General features: G+C 48.1%; 1 protein-coding gene across 2 annotated transcripts in view; it reads right to left on the bottom strand.

Annotated features, from left to right (window-relative positions):
- SUPT6H (SPT6 homolog, histone chaperone and transcription elongation factor) overlaps positions 1-19,795 on the bottom strand; it is a 33,690-nt gene that overhangs the window by 4,237 nt on the left and 9,658 nt on the right. For both annotated transcript variants that reach the window (XM_045984646.1, XM_045984647.1), the window contains exons 2-32: positions 18,818-18,959; positions 17,884-18,042; positions 17,719-17,795; positions 17,166-17,358; positions 16,858-16,942; positions 15,942-16,215; positions 15,246-15,347; positions 14,883-14,999; positions 14,049-14,138; positions 13,699-13,841; positions 12,861-13,009; positions 12,610-12,708; positions 11,997-12,126; positions 11,762-11,912; positions 11,465-11,619; positions 11,086-11,281; positions 10,551-10,690; positions 10,312-10,429; positions 8,942-9,018; positions 8,575-8,710; positions 8,159-8,296; positions 7,913-8,080; positions 7,038-7,165; positions 5,703-5,910; positions 5,051-5,198; positions 4,273-4,415; positions 3,225-3,365; positions 1,972-2,167; positions 1,334-1,572; positions 412-525; positions 133-257 (exon numbers count right to left, since the gene is read on the bottom strand). In XM_045984646.1, the coding sequence (XP_045840602.1) occupies positions 133-257; positions 412-525; positions 1,334-1,572; positions 1,972-2,167; positions 3,225-3,365; positions 4,273-4,415; positions 5,051-5,198; positions 5,703-5,910; positions 7,038-7,165; positions 7,913-8,080; positions 8,159-8,296; positions 8,575-8,710; positions 8,942-9,018; positions 10,312-10,429; positions 10,551-10,690; positions 11,086-11,281; positions 11,465-11,619; positions 11,762-11,912; positions 11,997-12,126; positions 12,610-12,708; positions 12,861-13,009; positions 13,699-13,841; positions 14,049-14,138; positions 14,883-14,999; positions 15,246-15,347; positions 15,942-16,215; positions 16,858-16,942; positions 17,166-17,358; positions 17,719-17,795; positions 17,884-18,042; positions 18,818-18,926 (4,448 nt within the window). In that variant the 5' untranslated portion in view covers positions 18,927-18,959. The remainder of the gene's footprint in view (positions 1-132; positions 258-411; positions 526-1,333; positions 1,573-1,971; positions 2,168-3,224; positions 3,366-4,272; positions 4,416-5,050; positions 5,199-5,702; positions 5,911-7,037; positions 7,166-7,912; positions 8,081-8,158; positions 8,297-8,574; positions 8,711-8,941; positions 9,019-10,311; positions 10,430-10,550; positions 10,691-11,085; positions 11,282-11,464; positions 11,620-11,761; positions 11,913-11,996; positions 12,127-12,609; positions 12,709-12,860; positions 13,010-13,698; positions 13,842-14,048; positions 14,139-14,882; positions 15,000-15,245; positions 15,348-15,941; positions 16,216-16,857; positions 16,943-17,165; positions 17,359-17,718; positions 17,796-17,883; positions 18,043-18,817; positions 18,960-19,795) is intronic.

The following is a 19,795-nucleotide window of genomic DNA, read 5'->3' as shown; positions in this document are numbered from 1 at the left end:
CTGGTCTAAACAGGTAAGAGGGAAAAGACAGTCAAGCAGAACCAGAGAGAGGACCAATCCAGGGGTCTCTAACTTCCCTGCTGGCCTTTCTGCGGACCCTGGTGGCAGCACCTTCTTGGCACCAGTGCTCACCTGGGTTTACCCCGGGGCTGGTATCCCAGGAGGAACTTGCCGGGCAGTTCCTTGCAGGCACAGATGAAATAAGGGATGAAGGTGGGCTTCTCCTTCTTAGTTTTGATGAGCAGCTCCTCTAATTTCTGGGGGTAGAACGAGGGGGAGAGGTTGGGATAGTAGCACGCTCGGCACACGGTGTCTGGTGCACACACGAGGCACACATCCCCTGCACTGAAAGGAAACCAGACATCCTGAAGTGACTGGGAGAGGTCATGCCTTAAAGAGCCCTGGGCTCACCTTACGGTCACCACCACTGCAGTCCTGATAATACTTGTGGTTCAGGAGGTCGCGGGCAAAGGATGCCATGGGCTGGACATAGCGAGCAACAATCTCATCCAAGTCTTCAAATTCCTGCGGGGAAATGGTAAAGGCCCTACGTGTCACAGTGAGCTGAGACTCCCGGCCCTTCAACTGATCCACTCTGAAGAGAGCCCAAGGGAGGACGTGGCCTTCCCAGCCCTGCTGTGGCCTCATTACGCTGGGAAGTCCCCTCCTTTTACCCAGCTGTTTGAGTTGTGCCCAGATTGATCAGCTTACAGGCACAAATTTTTTTTTTTTTTTTTTTAAGATTTTATTTGTTTATTTGACAGACAGAGATTACAAGTAGGCAGAGAGGCAGGCAGAGAGAGGAGGAAGCAGGCTCCCCGCAGAGCAGAGAGCCCAATGCGGGGCTCGATCCCAGGACCCTGAGATCATGACCTGAGCTGAAGGCAGAGGCTTTAACCCACTGAGCCACCCAGGTGCCCCTGGGGCACAAAATTTTTTAAACTGTAACCCTGATTCTCCCCTGCTGCTTGGGAACAACAGGGAGCTTCATTCAATTTTTCTTTACTGAAACTGAAAAAGAGAAATACGTGTGTGCGTGTGTGTGCGGGTGTGTACACAATCATATGCTTCGTGTGTGTATTTTCTCCTCTTCCTCTGCTGGCGCTCTCCGGGTAGTCTATTTTAAAATTTAGAGGATACAGAAAAGGGAATGAAATACACAAAAATTGTTATCAAATGACTCATCTCACAATCAACCTCCTGTTCTGTCACTCTGTGTAGCTAAAATACATGTAACGCATATAAGTCACTAACGTCAGCTCAAAGTAGCCAGAAATGCCTTGTTTCTGGAAGCAGGAGAGGGAATGGGAAGTGGGCGGGAGCCGGCTCTCACCTCACTATTGATCCACAGGGTGGCTCCCAGGCTGAAGGCATTTTCCTTGCCTTCTTCCCGGACGTCCACGTGTTGGTAGATGCCGTCGCTGACCTTCCAGGTCACGGTCAGGTGATTTTCACCCTTGCTACTCGGGCGGATGATCACATCACCCTGGTCCATGGTCTCCATCATCTTTTCTGCTTGCTTGAAGTTTATATTATGGAAAGATGGGTGTGCAATCACTCGCTTGATGTATGCTGAGGAGGGCAGGAAAGAAGTACAGATCAGGCGAAGGGGACTGGGAACCCACAACAACGGGACAAACTGTGGCTTCGTTTCTGACCCGCTGTCAAATTCTGAGACTCTTTCACCCTCTCCGGATCTGGATTCTCTGATGTGAAGGATGTGTGCACCTGGGTTCCTGAGGTGCTCAGAGAACGAGCCTTTAAATGTCACAGTGCATTAGCAAAGAACGTGTGACCCCAGAAGACCCTGGCTTCCAGCCCTGCCACTGACTCCATCTGTGAGGTCTCTGGGCCTCAGACCTCAGAACTGAGCACTCACTCCCACCAGGGCACAGCCATCAGCAAGTGCATCCTGTGGAGGGAGGGCTGCCGAGACTTGGGCTATACAGGTGTGGTGATGGCCACACTCACTGGTCCGCTGCTGCTTCCGTTTCATGTCCTCCTCCTGCTTGTGGTCTGCTGCTTCGGCGTCAAAGTCATAGTAGGTGTCCTTGGGCAATTTCCACTCGTTGTTCCTGTCCATGAGGTCTGAGGTTCGGCAGGTAAGGTCAGCGCTGAACTTCTCAATGTCAATCTTCATGATGCGGCAGTGAACAGTCATTCCCACCTAGATCCACAGAACATTTGAGCTGGAAGGGACAAAGATGATCTAGCCCGAAGCCCCATTTTACATGTGAGAAAACCAAAGTCCAGGCAGAAAGATGGCAGAGTGCCTTGCCCAAAGTGAGCCAGCTAGCAAACAACCAATCGGGAGTTCAGTGCTGAGTCTGGTCTACAGACTACAAGCCGTGCCCTGCATAGATGCCTATCACTCTAGGCAGGAAAAGCAACTAGGGCTTACTGTGTCTACCCTGGCACTGGCTAGTCCCTTCTCCCATAAAGTTACTTAATTACTGCTCCTAGGGTGCCATCAAAGCCTGACTGCCCTTTCTGGAGGGGAGGCAAAGTAAGAGCTTTCTGTTCTTTTTTCCCTGACTTGTGTCTTTCTGTCTGAACAGCAGCACAAGCCAATCACACGGCATGGCTCTCTTTTCGAAAATCTCCCTAGCTTCCATTTTTCAGGAAGATCTTTCCCCAACCTCCCTATCTCCACACTTCTTGGGCATTTGTGACATTCAGAACCAGAGAATTTGGCAGATCTGGTACCAGCTGTGTCGTCAACTAACTGGGTGATCCTGGAAAAGACACTCCAATTTCTCCCCAAAAAGAAGGTCCTATTTTCCTTCCCCATCACATGAGATTAAAGACAACGTATGTAAATGTCAAGTGCTGGTTATCTAGTGGGTGCATAATAAATGGCAGCTGGCAAGAGAATACTAGAACAGAAAGAGCGTAGCCTTTCTGTTTCACAGCATGGAACGCTGGGCCCTGCTTCCTGCCTGCAGAATCAAGCACAGCTTCCCACACAGGAAGAGAGAGCCTTCTCTGAAGGGCTGGCAACCCAGTGAGATCTCACAAAGACAGTGAACAAAAGCTGCTACTCATTCACATGCTTCTCACCCTGGCATCTTTCAACTAGTTATAAACTGTCCTGACGCTCTTTCCCTACCGGCAGCCAATGGGAACAGAGCCTCACTTCTGGGGGGCACAGCCCAAAGTTCCGGAGCACCCAGTTTGTGTGAATGAAAGCCCTACTAGATGCCTTAGCCTGGTTGTTCATCTACCTTCACTCGCTCCTCTGGCCGCTTTACCACTTTGTCACTGAGGAATTTGGTGGGGATGAAGCCGGTGACACCATTGTCTAGCCGTGTTTTGACACCAATGGCCTGGCCGGGGCATGAACCGCTGTCAAAGTGGTTCCAGACCTGAAAAGTACATCAGGAGAGGAGGTTGGTCATTAAGATTCTGGAGATCACGCGTTCAAAAAAGAGCTGCTGGGCATTGCACTTTATCTGCCATAACACCTGGCAATGTGGTCCGAAAACACAGTGACTCAGCCACCCACCAACACAGATTCTGAACATCCCTAATGCTCCTTGACTCATAACTGATGTCAGTGGCTGGCACCACCAGCCATCAGAGCAATCCTTCATGTTAATCGAAATCTGTACGTCCCTCTAGCTACAACTGAGGTCCCTTCTCCCTTCTTGTTCCCACACAAGAAATATACATGCCAGTCTCCACAGAACAACCCATTTCAGTGACCCAGGTGGCCCCTGGCTTTCTTATAACCCAGGCAAATCCCACAGCTTCTTTTATTAGGTCAAGTTCAGAAATTATCTCTTTCGTAGACTGCCTGATAACACCTGAAGACTCCGAAAAAGCGTTCAGGATGGCTTTAGTTAACTTCTGACCATCAGAAAGGGAGATAATGTTTAGAAGAAAGTACGACAAATTAAAATGTGTGTGGAAAACGGGAAAATTCCAAAGAGCCTAGAGATACCTTCTAATTAGCATGTATGGGGACACTGTGCCTCCCCCGTAAGTAAGAAATGCACGTCTTTGTATCTTCAATCTGACTGAGTTAGTTTGATCCCCAGAGAATGGGAAACTCGGGTTAAAGGCTGAGCCAGGATAGAAGGAAGCATACAGATTTCTGACCTGCATACCTAGGGACTTCACGTTAAACCTTTATGTGTTCTAGCCCTCTTCCCCCTCTTGTATATTTAGTAAAAGCACCACCTAAAACAGCCCGATTCTCCACTCCTTTCTAGGGCACAGAGAACATTCAATCAAGACCTCCAGTGACCACGCTAGCATGGCAGCACGTACCTCACTGAGTTCGGGGAAATTGTCTTGCTGACAGAAGGGGCACTGCCAGAGCCCTGTCTCATCATTGCGGATCGCCTGGTCATAGCTCTCACCCTGGGGACGCCTGTGGGCAATGCCGGTGACGTTGCAGATGATGAGCTTTCCTGCAGAAAGGGCGAGGTGGACAGGGAAGGAAAGAAGAGAACGGGGAACAATCTAAGAGAACTGGAGGGGTGACTCTTTCCCACTGACATGTAGTGACAGAATGTCGGTCTCATAGCATCTCCACAGATTTCCCTCACATCCTTGAGAAGGGAAATCCTCCCCTGATTTGGTGATAGGGGAACATGAAGCCCCCACGAGTGACTCCCTCAAGATCCTGCAGTAGCAGATTAAAGGCAGAGTTTGAGCCTGGACTCAGTTTTGACTTCTAGCCCAAGGCTTTATAGTTATAATCTTTTTTTTTTTTTAAGATTTTATTTATTTGACAGAGATCACAAGTAGGCAGAGAGGCAGGCAGAGAGAGAGGGAGAAGCAGGCTCTCCGCTGAGCAGAGAGCCCAAGGTGGGGCTCGATCCCAGGACCCTGGGATCATGACCCAAGCCGAAGGCAGAGGCTTTAACCCACTGAGCCACCCAGGGGGCCCTAGTTATAATCTTCTTACAGGCCCCCCTGGTCTATTCTCCCTGCAGACCTGCCTAATTTTGTGGGAATCATGGCTTGGATGGAATGTACACAGTGAACACATCCCCCACCTTTATATATCCTCCTCCAACTGAAAACCAGGCCCAGAATTTACCAATGTAGAAGGTCTCTGGTGTTTCTTTGGTTAACATATTGAAGATTTCCTCTGTGTTGGGAGATCGGTAGGCTGTCCGGAGGTCCTTATACCGGCAGCTCAGCTCCGCCCGGATGTCATACAAGGTGATGTGTTTGTCGCCATAGCCCTGCAGAAGAAGCCCATCAGGAAGAACCTTGCAACCATTCCCTAACTGGAGCCGCAGGGGCTTTCAAGGAAAGGAACAGGCCAGCTGGCCCCTGTCAGGGCTTCTCTTCTCTTCTTCTCTTTTAATACGACAAGAAGTTTTCAAGTTTTCTCTTAACCATACAATGTTCTAGAATAAAATGCTTCAGAGAACCCCAATGTGTGAAACAGACACATGCAAAGCTGTGCTACTGGAGAGGAGGCGAGAAGACCTAGAAGGAAACTTGACAACTGCCCCGAACCACTGGTAATGGCTGTAGGAGTCTGAGACTTCCCTGGCTCCTTAATAAGCAGACTGAACACTTCCTTGAAAACCCCAGTAGAGCTTGCTCAGGTAGGGAGAAGAGAGGATCGAGTCTCCCATGTCCATAGTATCAGAGGTTTTCTGGGGACTTGCTGCCCGAGTCTCCTCCCAACCAGGGAACTTGGGATGATTTCTGTGCCGGGCCTCTCTGCTGTCACCCACCTGCCTCTCCAGTTCTTCTGCAAAAGCATCAAGGTCCAGGTCCTTGAGTCGCTCTGGGTTTTCCAAGATCTCTTCGAGGGCTCCTGCAGGGTTGGCGTCCTCAGCTGATTCATCATATTCCAGAGCATCCACTGCCATCTTCCTGGCCCACTCATAGGTCTCAGGGTGGACTCGGGAACCATCAAGAACTTCAATGTATGAGTCAGTGCTGAAGGAAAGGCAGAAAAGGAGCCAGGATATAGAACGAGAAGCTTCTAGTAACAACCCAAATGTCCACCAATGGGGAACTGGTTAAATAAATTAGGGTACCTCCATACAATGGAATACTATACAGCCATTAAAAATAATGAGGTAGATCTATGTGTGCTGACATGGAAAGATGGCCACGATATACTGATACGTGAAAAATGCACTGCAAAACACTATGAACCATATGATCCCATTTTTGTAGTAAATGGGTAGTTAGTAAATGCATAGCAAAAATAAAATTTAGGAACGTTGTAGTATACACCAAATTGTTATGGTAGTTATCTCTGGGGGGTGGGATTATGGGGGACTTCCACTTTCTGCATAATACTGCTAGACATTGAATTTTATATCATGAACTTAAGTAAGTGTTATAACAAGATAAAACGAGAAGGGGGAAAAAGACTTCTGACAATTTGCTGGCAGCTATTTTCCCCCATAAAGCCTTCCCAGGCTGGTCTTGCCCGTGCACTCACATGGACCTATGTTATTCGTGGAGTGTTACAGCAAAGCTGGGTGGAAAATGAAGTTTTAGAACTTGAAGCCTATTTCCCCACTGATTTCCATTACTGAATGAGGAGCTATGTGCCCGTGGAAAAGATCCTCCAAAGACTGAGTTGATAACTTCTGGAGAGGAAGAGGTCAATAGTGAAGTCCAAAGTCCAAGTGAATAGAACTTTCTCTCAATAACATCATCTCAAAACATACAGAATCTCTCTCCCCCTTCCTTATTTCATCATACCCCCACACTCCTTTTCCATTGCCCCTGCTATTCCCGCCCTCATCTAGCCATGGCAGATCATAACAGAACATGTTTGTGTTTACTGAACAAAGTATTATGTTTCCTGTACTTAATTTATAAAGTAAGTTGGTTCTTTTTATGTTTTTCTCACACAAAAAAAGCTTCACATAATTGAACCGATCTTTTCCATAGGTCAGAGGCTCTTGACTTATAAATAAAGCTTCCTCACCTTTGCTTGAAAATATTTAATTCAAATACCTCGGGCCCTTTGACAGCCCTAATTCCCTGAATCCCCAAAGCAAAGCCCAAGGGAATTCCTCCTGGCCCACCCAGGCAGAGGGTATCACCTGTCCCCCAGGGAGGCCGTGTCAATCTTGAGGAAGCCAGCACAATTCATGAAGACTTTGGGACCCATGTGGCACATGGTGACCAGCTGGGTCCGGCTCTCGAGCCTTGTGTTGTTTTGCTTCAGGATCTAGGGGAAAGGTGTGGAGTGAGCCAGAGCAGCAGGCAGGCCCCACCCTCCCCACCTGCTTTCAGGTTTCTGGGAAACCCTCCGTGATGGGAACTCTGTTCCCATGCCTCAGTATTTAACTGAGCACTATGCCATACTGTCCATTTAAAAGAAATTATTTTAGTAAACAATGTCACACCTGCCAAAAATAATACATAACTAATATACAACTTAAAAGTTAATGATAAAATGGGGCGCCTGGCTGACTCAGTTGGAAGAGCATGCGATTCCTGATCTCAAGGTTGTGAATTCGAGTCCCACACTGGGCACAGAGATTAATTATAAAAATTAGTAATAATTTAAAAAAGTTAATGATAAAACATATATCCAAGTGTCCACCACTCATGTTAAGAAAAAAAAATATTACCAATATTTTTAAAGCTCCCTGCATACCATCCCCTTTAGCCTCTGAATGAAATCCCTTTTCTCCCACACTGTAATGAACCACTATCCAGAGGTTGGTGTCTGGTACTCTTCTCACTTTCTTCCATCTGTTTTAAATCTTGGTTTATGGCTATCTTTCCCACAGTACAGTAGTGAAGAGCATAGCTGTGGTCTCAAGTTTGACTTGGACTCTCACTAGCTGGATGACTCTGGACAAGTCCCTTGACTCCTCTGACCTTGGTCTTTCGTCAAATCATGCTGGCAGAGTGTAAAGGCTCAATGAAATGGGAACTTATCTTATTTTCTGATTCAACCCCATCCTACCTTGAGGAGATGTGTCCCTTTTCGAGGTCCCAGGCCACAGACATATTGGATTAAGGCCTGGCTGTATGGGTGGGCGATGGCACGGTTGACATCGACCCCAACCTCATTGACTCGGTTGATAAATTCACAGTACAAGGCGTTGAGCAGCTCCTCTTTCACCACGTGCTCCTGCAAACACAGAACAGGCAGGGGTAAGGTTCTTGTACCATTCTGCCCGCTCAAGCTTGCCTGTCAAACCCTACTCACCTGCAAGGGATGAAACTTGAGACACAGGATGTCTTCATCAGAGCTGCACACCTGGGCAAATTCAATCAGAGGGTCCTGGATGCGCCGGGCCAGGGAGACAGCCTGTCTCAGCACTGGAGGGTAATCCCGGAACTCTGCCTAGAGTCAAATGAGGACCAGCAGGACCATTAAGTGCTCTCAGCTCTCAACAGCAAAAGGAAATCCAAAGTGTTCTGGCCTCAAGTCACTTTCTTATCCCCTCAGGGACCAATTGAATCTGCAGGGCTCCCTATCTGAGCCATGACTGGTGAAATGAGGCATGGGTAAGTGAGTAAGTGCAGTCCTGTGCCCTTCATCACTTTCGTTTCCCTATTAAATTTCCCTGGGATTCATAGCTCTTACTTGTGCAGGTCCCAAGAATGGGGCTCCAGCATTACCTCTGATTTCTTGCTGTTCATATAGAGAATGGCCAACTCATTATCAACCAGCTCCACCCCAATAGAGGACAGCTGTTGGCCCTGGTCCAGTTCATGCACAATGCGCTTCACATCTTCAATCAACATCTGGGCGTCCCTGGACGGAGGAGGGGTGTTGGGTCAGGGTTCTTTCTGAATAGTTTATCAAGGACAGACAGACTCAGGGCTGGGATGGGGGTAGGGTGGGGGAGGAAAGGACTTTGAAGACAAAGAGATACTCCCTGGGGATGGGAAATTTACCAATGGTCTACAGAGGCATATGCCAGATTCAATAAGAAGGGACGAGTGAATTTAAGCCAGGTCTAGTCTGATCCCCTGGTGCCCCTACCTGTTTTCTCCTGCGACTGTCACCACATGAGGCTTTTTGTTCAGAAGAAATTTCTTTAGGGTTTCAATATCTTGAGCCTGGATTGAAATAAAATTAGAACTAAATGGCTCTGAAGATTGGGAGATTTTTAGCAGCTTTCTCTCCCTAAGTACCGCCAAGACCTTATAAGACCAAAGAACAGTAAGCTCCAAGTCAGACATGATGCACACTGTCTAAGCGGAACACAAATCAAGGTCTCCGCTTTCAATATGCATTAACGTTCCCTAAAGTTACTATACTTCTGGCTCATACTTGGTTGTGATCAAACACACTTGGGTCTTCCTTTTTAGTAACCTCTACACTCAACATGGGGCTTGAACTCACAACCCTGAGGATCAAGAGTCCCATGCTCCCCTGACTGATCCAAACATACTTGGTTTTTGCTAACATAAACCACTGTTTGGTTGGCAGGACTATTCTAAACGCATCTCACTGTTTTCTTTTAAAAAAATGGTTGTTAGGGGTGCCTGGGTGGCTCAGTGGGTTCAAGCCCCTGCCTTTGGGCTCAGGTCATGATCCCAGGGTCCTAGGATAGAGCCCTGCATCGGGCTCCCTGCTCAGCAGGGTGCTACTTCCTCCTCTCTCTCTGCCTGCCTCTCTGCCTACTTGTGATCTTTGTCTGTCAAATAAGTAAATTTAAAAAAAAAATCTTAAAAAAAAAAAGGTTGTTAATGGGGCACCTGGGTGGGTCAGTTAGTTAAGCGTCTGCCTTATGCTTGGGTCATGATCCCAGGGTCCTGGGATTGAGCCCCACGTTGGGCTCCTACACGAGAACTAGGCTCTCCCTCCCTCTCCCCCATACTCATCCTCTATTTTCTCTTGCTCTTTCAAATAAATTAATTAATTAATTAAAAAAAAAAGGTTGTTAAAAATTACTTTAGAACGCAGCTCTCTCGGCAAAATGGAGAGATACCGTTAGGTTAAAAAAAAATCAGAAACATATACGTGAGATGAATTCGAATTCCCCTTTCCTTGGAAAAAAGACACTGAAAGGCTAAAGCTGGGAAAAGGCTGGCTTAATGCTTCGCTGGCTTTCAGCTCCTGGAACAGGATGACCCAGATGCTGGTAAGAACAGAAGCCATAATGGCAGCTCCCAGAAGCACAAAAGGCCGAGGACTTGGCCTCCAGCCAGAAGTAAATTCTGCACCAGGACTTGAGTGCCATCTACTGCTTATGGAAGTGAGGCTTCTCCCAGGACTCCAGGGTTCAGCAAACCGGTAGAGATAACCAGGGTCTTGCAAAGATGTTGCAGAGACCATGAACACACATCCCCATAGAATTATAAATGCACTTAGGATGTACACTTGGTTACCCCACCCCAGCCACTTGCCTTCTTTTCCCGTTCTTCCTCTCTCCATGCAGTTCGCCGTTTGGTAAAATGGGGCAGCCGAAGGAAGTCTGTAACTTCTCCTTCGCCGTTGACCAAGGCGCAGAACACAGGGTGATCTCTGCCAACCAGACCAGGAAAGAACAGTGCAACAGTCAGAAATAAAAGAATACAGCTAGAGAAGAATGAGATTAGGAAGACAGGGAAGGGGTGAGTCTGGGCAGGCACGAACGGGCAGTCACCTGGCAGAGGAGAAGGCGATGCCTAGAACGCGGATGCCCTTCCCTTGGTTCTCATCCATAAAGTCATCATCTTCCTCTACCTGCTGATCTGGCCGGTAGGGTGCGACCCTCAACCAGTTGTAGAGTTTCCGACTACAGGCCTGAGGAGACACACCAGACACTATGGCCCAGAGGCTCACCGTGTGCGAAGGAAACAGATGCGGGTGCGCACGTGCAAAGGTTGTACTGACGTGCGCACACGCTTCTAGTCCTTCATGGGCTTATGGTGCGAAGGCATACATTGCTTTTGGAAACAGGGGAGTATACGGAGAACAGTAATAAAAACAACGTTTGGATTAGGGGTGGCGAGTCAAGAGGTTCTTCAAATGGGGAGGTCTTGGAGTGAACCCTGGCCTTGTATGTGCTCCCCATGATTACCTCCCCCTGCCCCCAGTGTTTCTCCATTAGCTAGAAGACTACTGTTAACGGGTTCCTGAATTCTCAGCTCCAGTTTGGAGAAATCACAGGATGAAGGACTGTGAGTTTCTGCCTTCACCTTTATGACATATTCTTTGGCTTCTGCCAGCAACTTGTTCTTGAGCTCTTTGGCCATCTGTACATAGAGGAACTGCTGCAAAGCCCGTTCGATGGCCATGGTGCGCTGCCGGTTCCACTCCTGCACCTGGTGGCTGAACTCATCTCGGTAGTAAAACTGTTTGATCTCTTCGAAATATGTCTGGTCATTGCCGTAGCTGAGGAGAGACAACACGGCGGTGTAGGGGAGGGAGGAAAGAGGATACTCCAGTGACCACAAATGTTGAGTGAGCCAGGGACAACGGCTCGCTCAACTCTGAAACTGCAGTTCACATTCCTGAGAGAACCCCTCCCTCATCAAGCCCTCCCCCAATGAGCCCCCACCCCAGGGCTCTGCTTACCCTTCAACCCCCTTCATGTCTATGCTGATGTCAATGGTGAGCAGCCCCTCATCTTCAGCCAAGCATATCTTGAGGAACTGGTCATCTCTCAGTTCCTTAACAGGCTTGTTCTTTAAGTACTTGAAGGAATAAGCATAGTGGGCCTCATCCACATCCTGCAGACACCAAGAGGAATCATCAGCCTACTGACAGGCTGGCTTGAGCAGACGGCTCAGCTGCGCACGAAAGCAAGAAACTCAGTTCAGTCGAACACAGAGCTGGGCCGCGTGTCAGATCAAAACCCTGCACCCAGCTCACCTTTCTACCTTTCTTGGTGGGAGTTATATTGAGTTTGGCTCTCTCCTGGAAGGTCTGCCTCAGCACCTGTCGGACGAGGGGCTCTCGGGCAATCTGCAGGGCTACCATGTAGCGGGCACCTTCCAGCACAGCTTCTGGCGTAGGGAACTGGCTGTGGGGAAAACGGGGCAGCTGCAGGATGACAGTGTCTGGCCCTCAGGCCCTTCCTCCTGCCAGCTACTTGTTGCACGCCTACCTGCAAACGTAATCTTTGGCCAGCTCCAAAGGCTCCGCAGGGAATTGCTCTGTCTCATGCCGCTGGTAGCTGTCCCGGAGGTTTTCCCCGAACTGCTCGGGAGTAAGCCCGAACTTTTTGGCCAGACCATCTAAAGCATACAGGAGGGTGAAGGGTAAAACAACAGCTAGGCTGACAAATCTCTTTGCTCTGGGTCCAGAGTAGCAACTCTGGGCACTAGACTTTAAGACGGTCACAAAAAAGCAGGACCAGGAAGTTTACAAGGAATAGTAAAACGGCCTTTAAACACCTGACAGGCTGTTATGAAACAGGAATTTTCTGTGACTCCTGGGCTCAGAACTCAAGTAGAATTTATAATTTAATAAAAAAACGTCTGAAGGATGGTAAGGACTCTGCCCCTCTGATCGTGTGTGCTTCCCATTCCTTCAGGAAGTTAGAAAAAGGCCAGACCATTACTGCGAAGTAGATGTGGGTGCTGGGGGCCTGTGGTCAGAACTGGACTGGTGATTTGCTCAAATGTCTGTTAAGTCCTCTTCCTGCCCACCAGTGACTACCAGGGAACTTCCCTTGCTCATGGCTGCAAGACCCAGGACACAAAGCAGTTAGCTTTTACCTAGCCCAGCACTCTGGCAGATGGTGTACATGTCTCGGCGGGAGGCCTGCTTGAGCTCTGGGCCCCTCTGCTCCTCATCTTCTGCCTCTTCACCCTCACCTGGGAAGAAACAGTGAGTTAGTGTTCCAGTTTACAGTCACTCCCGAGGATCTGACACATGTAGAGAAAAGCCCCAAAGGGCACTCAGCCTGGGCCGTCCAAGGGGACGGAGTGGCCATCAAGCCTCCTGGATTTTCTTATCCATCACTCGCCTTCCTCATCTCCCTCTTCCCGTACACGCTTTAGCTTCTTGCGGCTGGCCTTGGCGGCATTCTGCATCTTGGGGATATCACGGCCATAATAAAGCAAGAAATGGTTGTAGACATCTTTCAGTTCATCCATTGACTGCACATCCTTAAGCCTGGAGGAAAGGGACACAAGACCTTAATTGTCACTGAGTAAAAGTATAAACCCAGTCAGTACAGCTATAAGAGGTCCAGTTCCCATGAAGGCAAGATCCCAACTGGGATGGGTGCCTGTATTCTTCAATTATTAGAACTACACACCACCACCAGACCATGACTTACTTGCAACCAAGGTATCTTAGAGAAGGATTATGTCAAATGGTGGTTGGCGGTTGTTACAACACTTGATCTTAGCCAAAAGGCCGAGAAGCGATGGTTGGCAGTTATTACAAATGGAGATGAAGTTGTGAAGTCTCATGTCTCTAGCAAAGTTCAGAGTCCTTGAGAAGTCTGCCCCCCTACCCTCCAGCTTCAAGACACTGGCCACTAAAGTCATCTGCTCCCCTCCCACACGCCACACTGACTGCAAGCTCTTCAAACTCCTTTCTGGTTCTAATTTGGTTTCCCATGTAACTTTACATGCAGGGAATTCTCAGATCAACAAACATGACTATCTTATCCTTTTAACCTTTTACACCAATCTATGTTGCTAAGATGAATTTGCCTGCCAGAAAAATCACTTTTGGTATGGTGACAAATTGGATTTTTAAAGGATGGACCCTGCGTTGAGGACTTAGTAGCTTACGCTGCTCCCTGGGGGCCTGCCTGTGGTCTCCCTGAATGGAATAAACCCTGCACACGTCACCTCTCCATGTCGGTGGTATCCAGAGCCCGGATGCCATCAGCAAGGGGTTTATCAGGGTCAGCGGAAATCTGCTCATACTGGTAAGCCTGCATCTTCTCAAATAGCCGTGTTAGGTTCTCTTTGCGGATCCTCAGTTGGGTCCACTAGGACGAGAGAAGACAGGAGTAAGGGCTGGTGCTTGGCCTCGGAGACCTGAGGCTGCCTGCTTCTTACCCAGAGCCCCTAGAGGGAGAGCTTGAAAGGCTGGGGAGGTTTGGGCGGCCACCTGGTATGTATAGGAAGCTTGGGCTCTGGCCGCAGTGGTGCCCAATCCATACCTCAGCCTCTTAGGGGCCATAGATCCATCTTACCTTTTCATCCCACTGCCACACCCTCCATAGGTCATTGATGTGCAACTCAGGCTCCACATATTCTTTACGGTAGAAAGCAATAAAAGGCACCTAGGGTAGTATGGAGACTATAGTCAACCAGAGTGGAAAGATCTGTAAGGAGCTCCTTTGACAGAGGGGTAAATAGTGCTAGAAAATTCCAGTCAGAAGTCTGACCTCCCTCACTGGCTCATCAATGGCCTATACTCTCCCCGACAGAGGAAAATGATGTTGGAGACAGGTAGCATCATTTTCCTGGTCACCAGAGTCTCCTTTGGTTCTCATACTCTTGAGCCAAGGGACCACATCTGAGGAGAGAAGGGGGCTCCCCATCTGATAGGTAGCTCCCCTTTCCCTCAACCCCTAGGTGAATTTCTTTCTTCCTTTCTTTTTTTATAGATTTTTATTTATTTATTTGGCAGAGAGACACAGCAAGAGAGGGAACACAACCAGGGGAGTGGGAGAGGGAGACGCAAGCTCCCCGCTGAGCAGGGAGCCAGATATGGGGCTCGATCCCACACGACCTGAGTGGAAGGCAGATGCTTAACAACTGAGCCACCCAGGCGCCCTTTTTTTTTCTTGAGAGTGCGTCCACAAGCATGTGCACAGCAGGGTAGGGTGGGGTGCGGCATGGAGGGGCATGGAGACAAAAAGCAGGTTCCATGCCCAGCACAGAGCCTGATGTGGAGCTCAATCCCTAGATCCCAAGATCAGGACCCGAGTCAAAATCAAGAGCGGGACACTCAACTGAGCCACCCAGGCAACCCCTTAGCTCATTTTCTAACCAATGGGCCGTTAGAGAGCTTGAGGAGCTACCTCAAAGTGTTGATTTCGCATGAAGCCTAGGGCTTCTTTAATCTTCTGAATTGTGCTGGGCCCTTTTCGACTGAAGCTGCTGGTTGGCTGCCCTCGGTCTAGGTAATCACAGCTTTCCTAAGGCCAGAAGAAAACAGAAACAGCAACAATGCTTTTATTTGTTTTGTCTTACCATGTGTGAAACTGCTTCATGTCAAAGGATAACCTTAACAGATGAAATCTAGAAAAATCTCTCATACGCATACACACACTCATACTATCCTGTACTAAGCACACAGACGTCTGGGGCATGGGAGGAGCAGATCTTCACCTTGATGAAGTGGCCTCCAGTTCATGTCAAACCTAAGGATTTTTTTTGGATACCTGCAGAGAAATGGTTGGTGTGGCAAAGGCATTCCTGTATATCCAGTCAGCTTCTTCTTCTAGTTCATCATCTTCAGCCCCCTTAACTGGGATGGAGCGGAGCTGTGGGGGAGAAGACAACAGTGAGGTCGACTTTATCCTGTATTCCTGTGGGAAACACACATACCACTTCAGGACAGAAACATATGCTCCACAGACACACATTTCCGGCACCCTGGAAGAGTGTTGTCCTGGCACAAAGTAAACGCCTTGTATATCTGCTAAAGGAGGCGTGCCATTTTAAGAACCATAAGCACAAGAGCCTTCTCTAAGAGCTGGATTCCCTGCACCCCCTGGTCAGATGGGGTTCAAAGCCAATTTCCAACATACCATTCAATATCAGATTGTTGCTAGATTGTTCCTCTGCTACAACTTTTGGAGGAAGGAGGCACAAGGCAAGTGATGACAGATCGGCAGAAGGACAGAAGCTGTGCTTTTCTTTCTTTTTTAAAAGATTTTATTATTTATTTGACAGAGAGAGAGAGAGACAGCAAGGGAACACAAGCAGGGGGAGTGGGAGAGGGAGAAGCAGGCTTCCCACCGAGCAGGGAGCCTGACGCAGGTCTCAATCCCAGGACCCTGGGATCATGATCTGAGCTGAAGGTAGAGGCTAAACAACTTAAGCCACGCAAGCGTGCAAAGCTGGTGCTTTCCTACCTGGAACCTCTCAGGCAGGTCTGTGGCCCGGATTTCATTGTCCTGATCCGTAAGGTGGCTGCTTTCTAGCTCGCTGGGCTCGTACATCTCAAAGATGCTCCTGCGGCTCACACGTTTCTTGGTGGTCTTCTTGGGGCGCACGCGGATCTCACCCTCAGCCTCATCATCCTCGTACTCATACTCTTCCTCCAGTTCTTCATCGTACTCATTATATTTCTCAAACTCGTCATAGTCAAAGTCCACACCAAAAATCTCCTGGGCTTCCTGCAGGGCCCTGTGGGTGACAGCAAGAGGCTGCTGGGCCAGGTTCTGGTGAGAGGAGAGAGATGCACCCCATGCCTAGCTCCTTTACTTGCCCCAAAGGAAACAAAGATTAAGAAAAAGGTAAATTTAAAAAGCATATTTACTGTGGAATAAAGGCTTAGTTGGGGGATATTTCTGGGAAAATTATTATATATGGAAGATAAAAAGCCCATGGCTGGTAATGTGCCCATGTCAGGGATCAAAGAGCAATAGGGCACATAACACAGGTCCACATTCTGCTCAGCAGAGCCATCTTCTGCTAAGGCAACACAGTATTCCCTTAGAGCAAAAGCTCTCCTGCAACAAAATTACACTTAGAAGGCCGACATACAGATGAGTAAACACAGAGCCTCAGGTGCAGAGGGAGGCTGGATGGAGGCGTGCACACAGGTGACTCCACCCTGAGCCCACAATGGCCCCACAATGCAGAGCACTCACAGGGCTTCTAGGAGCAGTCTGACATTCCTGCCCAGGAAAACTTATCTGAGGCAGGGAAGCAAAAATGGTTCAGAGCTGGGATGACAGCTCCCATTTTTGGCAGAAACACCTGAACTCCTCCTTCCTGTGTTTACTCAGATGCCCGTATCACCACTCCGCAGCAGACCCCACTCACGCATCTGTGTATCCGGGAAGCTTTTTCCGCCACTTAGGTTTTTTCAGAGGTTGTCCATCATCATCCACAATGAAGTCATCAATGTCTGGGCAGGGAAGGAAGGGATTAGTGCTCAGAGGCAGGGCACTAGCCAGGACTGAATGGCTTTATTTCCTATTATGTGAATGGCTAGGGAGGAGAAGAGTGGGGAGACTCCTAAAAATGAACTTCTTTCTGTCAAATGCTGGGGGCCTGTAGCTGCAGGATGGTTTCCCATCCTGCTTGTAGGAGCTAGGCAATCCCAGGCTTCCCTGCCTGATGCCACATACCTGATTCTTCATCATCTTCCTCCTCCTCCTCTGGAGGAGCCATGGGGGCCTCCACGGTTTCCTGCCCTTCTTCCCCTTCCCCATCCTGGAAGATTTCCTCCGCAATTGCCTCTTTTTCATGTTCTTCTTTGCCATATTCCTCCTCGTCATCATCCTCATCATCTGACATTTTTTTGACACGTCGGTATTTTTGCTAGGGGTGGGAAAACCTTTCTTATCAGGGTCTGAGGGGACGGGCATAAGGATGCTTGCTTTCTAGTCTCACTCCCATTTTCCCACCAGGGTTGCGCTGACCAAGGGAGATGGCAAAGAACATGTTAAGTGATGCTCTTTGAGCACCAAGCCCACCCCTGCTCTGACAAGCCTGTCTCCAACAGGCACCCAGTTTGGGGATGCAAATCTAGTCTCCACGGCACAAGGACGCGGAGCAACTTCCTCTTCCCTAGTGTTTCCCAAAGCATTCTGGAGTGCCTCATCCCCCCCAAATCACGGAATTTCAAGGGGTTTTTCTTTTCTTCATTCCCCAGGGACAGAGATAAAGAGTGACACTTACTCCTCTTTTGACTTTGACACCCAAATTCTCCTCAATGAGGTCAAAATCATCATCCTCCAGGCGGTCATCAAAAGATGCTGGAGAAAACAAAGTGTTACCCATGGCGACGGAGAGGTTCCCTTCTCTTTCCACCCAGCCTTGCTTGACTGAGGAAAGACTACTCACTGCGTTTTCTCTTCTTGTGGCCAACATCATCTTCTGAATCACCAGAGTCACTACCCTCATCTTCCTCCCCTTCATCTTCATCGTCATCATCATTGATAAAGCCTTTCAGATTGCCTTGCTCATCCTGATCATCTAGGTTCTCCTCCTCCTCCTCCTCATCTGGAAAATATGCATGTTTGAGGCATGGAGTTTGGGTAATGGGCTGGAGTGGGGTGGGGCCACCTGCTTGACTGTGATTCTCTCTCTGCTCTAAAGCTAATGATATGGGTGCCATGCTAACTTTTCAGCCTCATCTAAAGATGTAAAACATGCCACTGACTTAGAGCAGCAGTATCTGGAAAAGGACGATCTCCTTTCTATGTTCGCCACCTGTATTTAGGCAAAGATGATCTTCCTAATTACTTGGGCTTTTCAAAATTCACACTAGGGGTTTTAGAGCCACAAATAATCTTTGTTTTCCTCTTAGTTTATAAATTTGGCAGCTATATTACTTCTTTTATCCATAATTCTTTTGATAAAACTTACATTTACCTTTCTGTCTTTAAAGCCATTTCATGGTTCTACTCTGCTGAGGATCCTAATGGTTGAGTTTGGCCAGAGAAATAGGAAACTGGGCACAAAAATACCAACACTGCTAGGTCTCTAAAAGAGGAAAACATTACGTATGTATTTATTCGTTGGTTTACTGTCTGTCCCAACCCACTAATGTAAACTCCAAGAGAGCAGGGTCTTTTTATTTCTAGTTCTAGGCACAGTGCCTGGCATACAGGAGACAGATGCTCAGTAAGTATTTTCTATAAATTACTGAAAATTCTCAAGCTGGTACCTCATGTGTGATAACTTCTGTGCTCAGCCTGAGCCTCTCATCAGCAAGAATCCAACTATCCAAAGCTTAGCAATAGTGGGGAGAAGCTTGAGGCTGGGGCCTCCTCACCGTCATCCTCCTCTTCCACAAATTTCTTGGTTACTCGGGGCACCACTTCGCCTTCATCATTGTACTCTTCCTCCGACTCCTCGGCCTCGCTTTCCACAAAATCAGACATGGCTGCAGCTTCTCACGGCCTGCCCAAAGATGACTAGGGAAGAAAGAAAGATGGGGCTAAAAAAATTTAAAAGTGAGACACATGACTTTACATAGTGCCCTTAAGCCTTTCCACCAACAGCCGTTTAGTCACATGCCACAACTCTGCCTCCTCCATCATTCCCACTGAGGAAGGAGACAGTAAGAATCAGATGGCTCCATTGCATCCATTTTCCACCCCTCCCATGGTAACCACTCTCACATGTTCCTTTAAAAAGATGTTGATTAAAAAAAGAAGATAACTGATTACCCTGGACTTCTTCATATATAGTTGACTCTTGAACAGCAGGGGTTTAAGCGGCATGGATCCACTTACAGATTTTTTTTCAATAAATACAGACTACTGTAAATGCATTTTCTCCTCCATGTGATTTTCCTTTCTTTCTTAAAAGATTTTATTTATTTATTTGACGAGAGAGAGAGATCTTAAGTAGGCAGAGAGGCAGGCAGAGAGAAAGAGAGGGAAGCAGGCTCCCTGCTGAGCAGAGAGCCTGATGTGGGGCTCGATCCCAGGACCCTGAGATCATGACCTGAACCGAAGGCAGAGGCTTAACCCACTGAGCCACCCAGGTGCCCCTGCATGTGATTTTCTTAACATTTTCTTTTCTCTAGTTTACTTTAAGCATATATAGTAATATACATATAGGTATATAGTACATATAACGTCCAAAATGTATTCATTGACTATTTAGGTTATCATGTTATGTTATCCCAGTCCACAGTAGGCTATTGGTAAAGTTTTCGGGGAGTCAAAAGTTATATGCAGATTTTTAACCATGGGGGAGGCCAGTGCCCCTAACTCCCACGTTGTTCAAGGGTCAACTGTATAAC

Source organism: Meles meles, chromosome 18 (genome assembly GCF_922984935.1).
Source record: "Meles meles chromosome 18, mMelMel3.1 paternal haplotype, whole genome shotgun sequence".
NCBI classification, from domain to species: Eukaryota; Metazoa; Chordata; class Mammalia; order Carnivora; family Mustelidae; genus Meles; species Meles meles.
The sequence above is the reverse complement of the archived record's forward strand: the minus strand, read 5'-3'. Positions and strand labels throughout refer to the sequence as shown.